The following is a 12,020-nucleotide window of genomic DNA, read 5'->3' as shown; positions in this document are numbered from 1 at the left end:
ATCCTTCCCTTCAGTTTTCTTTCAGTTGAAGGATGTGGTTAAATAAATTTTGCATGAGTAAGCATATTTGGATGTGCAAAAGGGTATAAAATATGTAGCAAATTTTCTTGCAGAAGGATATCCGAAAAAAAACCCCAACTGGTAACTGTCATCTATGCACATCCAGAGCATCAAAACAAGAAATGCTGTATCTTGTTATTGTTTCTCATATATATGTTTTGATACCATTCTTTTAAAACTGTAAATATATCTGAAAGAGGAGGTTATTTTTTCATGCCTTAAGTGTGGTGAGAGATGTTTGCATTAACTTTGAGTCTTCAAGTGAAGGTGTTCATAATTGCATATGTCTTCTTTATGCAGAGCATTATTCAGAAAAAGCAACCTTTAATCCCTCCCTGAGAGAAAGCAGCTCCTCCGATGCATTAGTTTAATTCAGGTCCTTTCAGTTCTGCACAGGGGGAGCAATTGACTGAACAGCAGGCCTGTGCCAAATTTTCCTCTGCCAAATTTTAGCCTGTGTGAGTATTTCCCTCAGTTGTTCACTCCTGCTTTCCGTTTGGCCATTTAATTTCCAAAGTGGTGTATGTGCCCAGCTGGAAAACAATTGGCCACAACTTAAAACATACGGCCTGTACCCATAAACCTCTTAAACCCAATGATACTTTCTGATGCCAATGTATGGCCTCAACTTCCTCTTACAAATTAAGGTTTTACTTACAACTTTCTCTGTTCCAGTAATGATCCTCTTATAACTGAGAAACCAGATGTAGCAGCTAACCTCAAATGAGGCTTTCATGGTGTTTTGGGAGTGAAGAGCAGATTAAAGAAAGCCTGTCCAACAGGCTGGGATTAGCCCAAAAGGGCCATCCTTTGAAAATTAGGTGGATTTTAGTTAACCTGGAACAGATTAGAGGTGGAGGAGATCTAGAAGCAGTGGGCTAAGGAAACAGGCTGGGCAGCAGTCCCAGCAGGGTGAGAGGACTTGTTCCTTGCTGAATGATCGACAAGAGGAGGAAAGGTGTACTTGGGCTGACTATAGCACTTGCAGAGCTCCATCCTGCGTAGTAAAGTGGCAGAAACTGGCAGGCGAGTATGGATATTGTGTTATTCACAGTATGTTTTCTGGTATGGCAAGTTGCGTCCTCATTCCTCCCTACGCGGGAGATTGGTTGAGTGTGTGGATCAAAGACTTTGTGTCATGGAGACCCGAGTTCATTTTTCACCGCACAAGCTCTTAAAGTTTTTTGACAGTTTTCCCAAATCACTTGATGTTGCTGGCTTCTTAAAAATGCCTTTTCCCTCCCTGCAAAAGGGAGGGAAAAGATAGGGAGAAGATTAGAGAGGAAATCATTTGCAACCAAGTTCAATCTTCCTGAGGTAAGACTAAGGGGAGGCTCAGACAGGCAAAGAAGGATGGAAGCATTCACCATCCAGGCTTCTCAAATCCTTTCATAATTTTTATTTGGCTTAATAGTAGTAGATCCATATCCACAAATCCAGGGACTACTGTTTCAGTTTAGTCACATGAGAAATAAGTGCTCAGAAACTCAGACTTGTTAATGTTTCTCTGGGCTAGGAATAAGAACTATGTACCAGTTAGAGCATTTGGTGGTTTCTGAGCTCCTAGAAGGAAAAACACTGATCTGGAGGTGGAGGCACTGCAGAATGCGTGATGTGACCTCTCCGCTGGCCTCTTTGGGGCTGTACCTGGCCAGCCCTGAGTTGTCTATGTGCACCAAGTTATTCATCAAGCTGGTGGCCAGGCACACAAAGGTAAAAGAGATGGAAGTCTGAAAACTTAAAAAAGAAAAAAAAAAAGGTTGTTCATATTTGAAATGTGATTTTTTTTAGAAGAAATTCCGGCATACAAGTCAAATTATTCTCCTACACTGGTCTAATTGCTATAATCAGCTGATAATGCAATCTACTGGCAAGATTTACCATCATTACTATGGAGATATATTCACTGAGATTAATTGTTCTTAAATAGCTTCTCCAGTGTATTAAGAATAAAGGTGCAGAGGACTCTCATCTGCACTCTTTTGTGAATTCTCATGTTGCATATTTCTTTCTGAGTGCATGACTTTGCTTTTTGGTTTCTGTAACGTGTAAGACGTGACCTGTTTTAGTAATTTAATTTGTTTTGTGAAAGGGAAATCAGTAGTTCTTTCTTTAGGAAAACACAAAAAAACTCCTCAGTAGCACATTCTCTTGATTTCCGTCACTTGTGCATTTCCAGTATTCCCAGTGAGGGAGCGGATGGTCTCAAGGCAGTAACTAGGAGCAGAGTATTTGGAAAAGGTGTTTGCAGGCCCGTGATGGGAACAGTCACCATAGCCCTGAAAATATTTTTCCGTTTCCTGGAGGAGAGAGGCTTCTGTAGGAAAACTGTTAGAAAAGTATGCTCTCTACTGCTGTTTTTAGCATATGAGGGTCCCTCCTAAAATCTTTCCAGTTTTACATTAGATAGATTATGGTTGTGTAGTAATGATGTGAGTTATTTTAAATGACTGACAAGCTGTCGCGATTTAACCCCAGCCAGAAGCTAGAACCATGCAGCTGCTCATTCAGTCCCCCCAGTTCAGATGTGGGAGAGAATAAGAAGAGTAAAAGTGAGGAAAAACTTGTGGGTTGAGATAAAGACAGTTTAATAGGTAGAGCAAAAGCCGCGCACGCAAGTGAAGCAAAACAAGGAATTCATTCACTGCTTCCCACCGGCAGGCAGGTGTTCAGCTGTCTCTGGGAAAGCAGGGCTCCACAGTGCACAACAGTTACTTGGGAAGACAAATGCCATCACTCCAAATGTCTCCCCCTTCCTTCTTCTTCCCCCACATTTATATACTGAGCATGATGTCATATGGCATAGAATATGCCTTTGGTCAGTTCGGGTCAGCTGTCCCAGCTCTGTCCCCTCACAAGTTCTTGTGCGCTCCCAGCCTACTTGCTGGCGTGGCAGTGTGGGGAACAGAAAAGGCCTTGAGTGCTAGCAACAACCAAAACCAACAGTGTGCTGCAACAGTATTTTCATCCCAAATCCAAAACATAGCACTACACCAGCTGCTAGTAGGAAAGTCAACTCCATCCCAGCTTTGAAACTATGACACAAGCTTAAAAGACAGTTATTGTAAATAGTATATCTTTAGTAGGCCACAGATTTCATTGAAATGATTTCTACTTCTGAGATTGGTGCACTGCCAATATGCATTTGTTGAGAGAGAAGAATTTTGCACATACCATTTTCTGATGTATTATGGCAATATTAATATTTATTTGAATGGTAATGTGTAAGTGTGTCTACTGCTTTCAAGTATAAACTTGAATAAGCAGGCTGGGGTTTGCAGTGTAAACTGTGGAATGTTTCCGTAGGCTCCCCTAAAAAAAAATCCCATCTGTGTCACTATTTTTCTGGGAGTTTCCTTTTTCTAAATAACACTGAAATGAGAGACTATCGATGCCTAAAGATGAGCGGTTAATGGAAATGAGAATCTTTGTTTATTTATCTTTCATTTAGGTATACCACAACGCGTCTTTGCATTATTGGTTATTATTATGAAAAGCGTATTTTATTATTCCTTCATAATATTCACAGCTCTGTTTAGCCAGGTACTAAATGATAGATGCTACCATGTTCTTTCATTAAGTAACTTATTCCAATAGTAGAAGAAAAGAAGGCTTGCAGCATGCTGTCATGGTATGCGGTGTGTGCTCATATATCCTTTCAGGAATGTAACTTATACAGCAAACTATTTCTTTGCTTTGTTTGCATGAATTAATTTGTATTTACCCCACAGGTCTTGCAAGAGCTAAATCAGTTCCCAGCCATACGTATTCCAATGAAGTGGTAACCCTATGGTACAGGCCTCCAGATGTCCTTCTGGGATCAACAGAATATTCCACCTGCCTTGACATGTGGTAAGTATAGAATCCTTACACAAGAATCTATGTAGGTGCTCTGATTTTATGTTCTTTTTTAAACGTGTAGAACAAATATATAGCAAGATTAGTGGTACAGGTTAAAAACCTTGTGTATAGTAATTTGTGTGGTTTGCTCAGTATCTCCCTAAAGGAAACCCCTCCTGCCACCCTACCAGTTGGCAGCTGGCACCCGCTGTTAACACACCACTAGAAGAGTCATTGGTGCTTTGCAAGAGACTGAGTTGTTCCTTGACTTTTGTAGTCTAAATGTGGTTGCTTCGACATATCGCACGTATGCTTCGACATGCTATCATAACTTCGACATGTTATGATACTTGCTTTGCAGAAGATACACTTTCACCATGCCCAGCTGTAGCAAGGGCAAAATCAGGATTCTCTGTATGTGAGGTTACAGCCTTGGTTCTTAATCTACTGTAGTTAGCAGTAAATCAGTGTGTGACACATCACTGAATAGTTTCCTTTCAAACCTACAGATTTTATTTAGACTTGCAGGTTTGAAAGGACAGTTTGATGTGCACAATATATAGCACCTACTCCTTTTTGATAACATCATCAGATGTTATCATGCTATAAGGGACATAAGAGGAAAATCTTCCACAATGAGAACATTCAGCCATTGAAATAATGTCCCCAGGGAAGTGGTGGGTTCCCCATCACTGGACACTTTTAAAATTCAGCTTGACATGGTGGTGGGCCATCTTGTCTAGACTGTGCTTTTGCCAAGAAAGGTTGAACCAGGTGATCCTTGATGTCCCTTCCGACCTGGTATTCTATGATTCTATGATCATTTAGCCATGTGTTGAACAAAGAAGGTGTTTGGTTTTTTGACTGTTAGAAATCAAGGTGGAGTTTCTTCATTTATCCTGTAGGTTTTGAGGTCACAGGATCTCTGTGATCTGAACAAATTCTGTAATTAGTAAGAGCTTCAACTGTGTTAGTAGAAGCAATGTACGTGTTGATTCAAGAAACAGAAATGTGGAAAAAACTATTTTTCCTTACAAAGAAAGTCTCATGTTCTGGAAGGCATTAATTTTTTTTGAATGTGTATTTGACTTTTTAAATCTATGCAACTCGTTTCATTTGAGGAAAAAAAAATATACTGAGCAAGTTTCAGAAAAATATAATGATTTTTTTGTAGTTTGCTGAAATACCTTTCTTTAATACAGACAACCTAAATTTAGAATTATGATTATGTTAAAATCTAGAGGTAACTGTAAGATAAGGTTAAAAGGACCTTATGTGTTCATACAGTGGCTGAACAGTATTTGTCAAGGAGTAGCTTCTTGCAGTGTAGTACTGAAACTGATGACCTAGCAGGAATATTTTTTTGCTGAGGAAGGGTGCTAAGCATGACTAGATTGTATTTAGTCCAGTAGCTGAGATCAGAGAATGTGGGACGAAAAGCTACATTTTCCTGAAAATCTCGTCTAGTTTTTCCCCCATAGTGCTGTTAAGTCTTGACTCCTGGGGGCAGGAGTTAGAAGCTGCAGGATTGTTTCATTTGAAGGGGTTACAGAGTGTAAATATTAGAATATTTAATGCTGAAGAGAGCGTTTAATATAACTGGGCATCTGGCTGCTGTAGTTCCTTGACCTGTAACGGTAGATGAACCAAGAGCCAGGAAAAGGGAGGATGAGCAAACGTCTCCAAATGTGAACGTTGTGATGTTGCAACTGCACCAGAGAGGCAAAGGCAGCATCTTCTGTATCATCTGTCTGCTTTTCTTCAAACCATTCTCCGCCTCGGGTCTGAAATAATTTCCCCCTGCATCTCAGCTTCTCATCTATCCTAAAACTGTCCTGTTTTCCCAAAGATCAGGTTCAACCTGGTGTGTTCACAAACTGTATGCAATCTCTGCATCCCATCTGCTCCTGACGTTTTGCAGTCACCTCTTTTCCCAGATACACCTCTGACACTCTCAGCAAGAGGCTCGACTTGCTTGGGGTGAGGCAGGACAACTGCATCAGAGAGTGGAAATAGCTGGGAGATACAAATAGTTCTTTCTGCTCATCTTTTTATAGTTCAGTCTATGTGTGTTCACTTCTTGAGAGTCCCACATCTTTGTGTACATGTGTACATACGTGTCTCAATTTGTGAAGTGCAAAGAGAATGAGAATATTTTGAAACTGCTTTAATAGAGCAAACTGCTCAAGAAATCTCCTAAAATGCTTTTTTAGTGAAAAGAGACATTGGAAATATTTTTCTTTTAACATTTACCAATTTCAAATATTATTGCACTTTGAAATTAAGGATTTGGTTTTGTTTTTGTTTTTTAACCTGAACAAAGGATTTAAAAACATTTTTGATTCTCACTGAAGCTTTTTCCGCAAAGAAAACAGCTTAATAGCTCCTAAACCCAGATATTTTAACGTTCCTCCCAATAATTATTTTAGTAAAATAGCTATTAAAAAGTGTAGTCTAACTGTCTGGTGTTACTGTGATAGAGACCAAATTAAGCCATGTGGCTAACAGAAGCATTTTAAATCTATTATAATTGCAGACTGAGCATTCCCTTCATAATCATATGTTTATATTCAAATTACATGAACAATATCAAGAAAGGACTCAAAATGCCACTTCATCAATCCAGGTCATGTTTTTGTCAGGACTTTTGTAATGATGCAAGAGTATTGAGGTAAAACACAATAATTACATCTTCAATGGTAACAATAAATGATGTCCTCTTGTACAGAGCATTTCAGGTAGGTCTAAAAAAGATCCAGTTGCCCAGGGATAGAGGTCATGAGTTCTGTTTCAAATGAAAAATGATGTCATGCTGCTCTTGTACTAGATTTATAGCACTTAGAAATTTTGGCTGCCCTGCACAAAGTAGAGAACTATGAAAAGCTTAGAAAAAAGCCCTAGTAATACAGTTTCTTTCGCATGGCAGGAATTTATGTAGAGAAATCAGACACACATCAGAAATCAGATTACAGCAAATATATATTGTATGTGACAGAACAGCTTCAGGTTTTTACATCTCCCCTTTGCTGGGTTGTCTGAGACAGTGCTTCCAGTTTGATTGAGAGAGGTGTAGTTGAATGTTAAGGTCACTTATGCTTATTTGACAAATCTAACAGTGAGCTCTGCTGGAGAACAAGCAGGCTTGGGGTTTTATTTATACAACGGTTTTACGTAGCTGGGGCATAATTATATTAAAACCACTTAGTGACTTCCCAGAGCGGGAGGAAGGGAGATGTGGAGAAACCTACCTACCATCAGATTCCAAGGTAATTTGGTAATTTGTTATCAAAAGTGTGTTTGTAGCATTAGCATTTTTATGCAATTACTGGCATTATGTCCTTATGGCAGATAGTGTGTGCTCTCATGTGTCCTTATTGATGATCTACATGATGACAAAACTAGGCAGCCACTTCACTAAATATTTAAATAATGTAGAGGTAGAAAGCACAGCTGTTTCTTCCATTTAGGAAAAAAAAGACAAGACAGAAGGCTTTTGCTATGGCCATGATAAATGGCATTTCATGGTGGTTCCCAGGGAACGGAAAGTGGGGCTCCTACTGAGTAGAAGACCAGCTGCATGAAAAAGGAGTCCAAATACTAACCACTGGACAGTGGCTGGGGAGCAGGTGGCAGAGGCTGCTGGCTATTTTTACACTTCATTTGCTGGTGTAGGGCATTAGAATAGTAACTAAAAGCTAATGATCCACATGCAGTTTTACATTCTCCTGCATTCTTTTTTTAAATAGCCACTGGCAATAAAATAATATTAATGAAGACGTACATGCATTAGTGGTGTCAGGCTGGTGATGGAAATCAGTGTGGTGGGCTTTGTGATTTACTGCTGACAGCACTTGATACAGCGGCATTGTGTAAATGTATTATACTACCCAAGACTGCATCAAAGAGTTGTGATAACCTTTGATATACCTTTCCCCCCCACCCCTGCTTTTGATGAGGACTTACTAGTAGCTAGGAAAATGGCTTTGCATTGCCTCTGGTGTAACTTGTCCTAATCCTTGAATTTTACAGTCCTTTGAAAGTCAATGAAAGGAAAATAAGCTTCAATACATAAAGAGTTTCAGAATTACTAAACCCCATATATAAGTAATACAGAAACATAGGGGAAAAAATCCCAAAATGAACCTATTGTATTTGGTCCTTACAGAAAGAATATAGTATTTGTAAATGAAGCAATTTAAACAGGTTATTAAATCCTTTTTGATTCTGGTAATGCATGCACTGCTACATCTGGGTTGCTTACATCAGGAAGTCACAAGGGATATTTTATTTTGAAGTGCAGCTGGCTTTAAACTGTGTTTACTAACAGCTGGCGATTTTTTGCATATCCTGTTGTTTTGCTTTTAAAAAATACTCTCTTATTCACAGTTCAGGTAACCTAAGAAGTTATGGGCCGTGATATATTTTAAATTCACTTTTATTAACTAACATCAGCTATGTTTAGCACTGCAGAAGAAATCACTTAAAACTAGGCCAGTCAAATGTTATGAAATCACTGTTAGTTAACTTTGTAGCATGTGGATTGATATACATGATTTCAGTTCTGATCTTAATTTATGGAAAACTCTTCATATGGAGTATTTCTATCTATCCTATTGTTAGAAAAATACATGGTGTTTTTCAGGAACACATGACTTTCCACACATAGCCTGCTCAGAGTGCAGATTTGAGTGCTTGCTGTAATTCCATGCGTGCTTTCATTAATATTTGACCAATGAAGACCTATAACAGTAATTAAGATATTTATTAAATAAAAATGGATCTTGTTGTAGACACAGGTGCACCAAATTATGTTTTTACACAGGGGACATTACAAAGGCATCTTTATCCTGTATCTGCTGTAAACAGTTTGCAGTGAAAGAAATCCAAGAGCAGGAGTCCCAGTACGCCCTGAAGAAATACTGCTTGGGGCCCAAGAGAGAAAACAGCGTAGGGTAAATTAGTTCTTTTGCCCTTGATGTTCTTTATGATTATGACTTCCACTCCAATGATATGCTAATCTGTAGGATTAGGATACTAAGGTGAGGATATCGTAATAACTATCAAGGTATTGTTAATTAAACTTCTCTCGTTGTCTTTGAGTTCTTCAAAAGTTTTATTAGCTGAATTAGCTTTTGATTGGAAAATTCTCATAGGGTCAAATTAATAGAAACACTATGGGTGAGGAAACGGTCTTGGTCTGTAGTTATTGGAAAGGCATTTCAGTTCCTGTCCAAAAACTACTTTTATCCATTTGGAACGTCAGATTTACTATCACTTTTCCACTGCCAGAAATATGTTTCACATGTGTGAAGAAAGTACATCATAAAGGTATCTGGATACAGAAAAGAAAACCAGGAGGAACATGTTCAACAGGAAAATATCTTGTGGCAAAATGTTGCTCAAGTTTGAAGGTTATTTCCTTAAACTTTTTTTGGCATTCTGCTTTTACAGAATAAGTGCATCTAATAGAAAGATTGTTGCAAAAAGAGATCATGTACGGTTTAATCCTTCATGAGTATATTTCTTAATATAGAAACTGAGTATTGCTACAGAGGGTTGGGATACAAAACAAACTTCCGGAGCTTTTATTTCTAGGTAGTTCAGTGATACAGGCAAGAACATGAGCACTCTGTTCACTTGTAGTTACAATTGCTTCAAGACTGACTGTAAAGAAATACTTTGAGCTGTCATACTTTCATTCATTGCAGCATTGCATCTGCTTTCTGCAGAAATGTTAATGTTGTTCTTTGTCATCATGGAAGGGAAATTTTGCATCACTCATTACTTCTTATGTGAGAACTGTAAAATCTTTGCCTTGTTGCCCCTATTCTTTGAGCAGACTGGATCTCCCATCATATGTTACTTTTCTCATATCGAAGTGGAGTGGTCATGAAAGACAAATTCCAACCAAGTTGAGCATCTGCGGGTGTTCTGGCAGTGTGCCACTGTAGAATTAAATCAGATTTTGGGCAATTAAGGAAACAAAAGTCCCTTACTTTTCATTCCTTTCCCCCAAAATTTGTTTTCCTAATTCTATTCATAAGCAGGATCATATAGGAACATGACTTTTTTTCTGAATAAATCAGACAAGATAAAAATGCCTGTGCGCTTCCAACATGTTGCATATTACTAGTGGATTCTATGGAGGAGGTTCCAGAATTACCTCTTGGTGACAAATCCATAAAAAAACAAGTAGTTGGGTTTGGGGGTTGTGTGTGTGGGGGGGGAGGTGTGGGTGTGTGTTTCGTGTGTGGTTTTTTTTTTTTTAAATTCTGATATATTTAACAGTACAAACTGCGTGTAGTTTGGGAAAGTGGAATGAAAACTCTGCTGTTCCTCTGAATTTCAGAAATCTCACCAGGAGGATTGCTGGAAGCAATCACTTGGTTTTCATAAAATGCCTTCCCCCTCTGAAGCCAAATCCTGAATGCTGAAAACAGGCTTCATGACCAAATAGAAACCTTATGTGAAGACCCATTGTAGGTCTACAATGTGAAGAACATGCTGAATATTATCACCTACACTGAACCTGCTAGAAAGTAGATCTGTTCAGGGCAGAAAGTTTGACAGTTTCAAACATACATAGTAAGCATATAGGCATCTATAATCTTGATTTAAGTATAAACTAAAACTTGGTTTGGAAACAACTCATTTCAGAGTGTGTCTGTGGTCTCTTTAATGGATCCATCAAGAAAATTCAAATCTTAACTGAAGGAAACAACCCTAATAATCTTTTATAGATTATGCCTCACCAACGATTTTATGTTGGTTTTGTTTTTTACGGTGTTCAAGTACAGGTGGGCTGGAGATTCTTCTTGTCACAATAAGGATCTTTGTTACACAGAGACAGGAATGGGAATTCTTAAACCAAAAGTATAAAACCACTAGTAAGAAAGTTAATTTTCAGGGAATGCCCTGTTGAATTATAAAAGCTGTGCAGAAAAAAAAAAAAGACAGTTTCCTGAGGCATCCAACTTCATTTTTACAGGCTCATTTACTATGTCAATTTAAATGCAAGAGTAACTCTTTTAGCTGTGCTATTAACTCTTACTCTGTATAAGGCTGCATGGTGACAGCCAGAGTCGCAGGAAATTAAGCAGGACAATAGAAGAGCAATATTAGATGGTATGGCCATGTACCATCTCATCAATACATCAATAGGTTTAGTCACGCTTTTTGTCATCAGAGGGTAAGCCACCCATTTCAGCATTAAATGGCTGTCACTTTTACTTTGCAAGGTTATCCTATGCCGTTCCATTGGAAAGATTTCTGAACGAAGTCGTAGCATTTGACTTATTTAATCAAAATCAGAAGTCCTATAAAGAGAGTAGGAATATCTGAGTCGAATACACTGAAATATGTTAGGCTAACGTTCTTTTGTCACAGATTATTTCTCAAGTGCTGCCTGCAAGTGGCATATGCTGAGTGTGTACAAACTATACATAAATAACTTACCCTTGGAGATGCACGCACATTAAAGCAAGTTAATTTGTTGTATTTCATATTTCAAGAAGTAATCTTTACATCATAGGAATGACACATGGAAGTGATCTGTGAGATCATTTTATCCACCCTACTGTTAATGCAAGTCTGTTCCCTGAAGAATATTCTTAAGTGTTTCAGCTTGTGTAGTTTTGCACGACTGTAACTGTGGAGCTTCAAGTCCGTTGGGAGGCTGGGGTATAGCACAATTCTTAAGTCTGTTTGTTTGTCTAACACTCGCCCTAAAATTTTTGTTTCCTAAATGTATTCTGCTATTTCTAGTTATACTATCTTGGATCTACCTACAGTTCTGGGAACCATTAAAATTCTAATAAGGTCTTCCCTGTCCTTCATTTTGCATAATTTTAAATACAGAGTCATCACGTTCTCCCTGTCCCTTGTGTTTTCTTGTAGCCAAGAATGACATCATTCTCTTAATTTTTCCTTACAGACCAGTTCTTCTGGCATGAAAATAATTTTTGCTTTGCTCAAAAATCTCTCTAACCTGTTTAATAGTTTGTGAGTTCTACAAAAACAAGACTAAATTTCAAGGCCTTGCAGAGTCTTTATTTCTTTTCATGTTCAATGTGTGTGTGCACTTACGGTCTGTGATTCAGGGACCCTATTATATACTCAGT

At 38.4% G+C, this 12,020-nt stretch overlaps 1 protein-coding gene across 1 annotated transcript in view; it reads left to right on the top strand.

The window, feature by feature from the left end:
- CDK14 (cyclin dependent kinase 14) overlaps nt 1-12,020 on the top strand; it is a 328,196-nt gene that overhangs the window by 183,443 nt on the left and 132,733 nt on the right. Inside the window, exon 9 of the mRNA XM_054190745.1 lies at nt 3,792-3,912. Coding sequence (XP_054046720.1) covers nt 3,792-3,912 — 121 coding nt within the window. The remainder of the gene's footprint in view (nt 1-3,791; nt 3,913-12,020) is intronic.

Source organism: Rissa tridactyla, chromosome 2 (assembly GCF_028500815.1).
Source record: "Rissa tridactyla isolate bRisTri1 chromosome 2, bRisTri1.patW.cur.20221130, whole genome shotgun sequence".
In the NCBI taxonomy this organism is placed as follows: Eukaryota; Metazoa; Chordata; class Aves; order Charadriiformes; family Laridae; genus Rissa; species Rissa tridactyla.
This window is presented reverse-complemented; position numbering and strand designations above follow the sequence as displayed.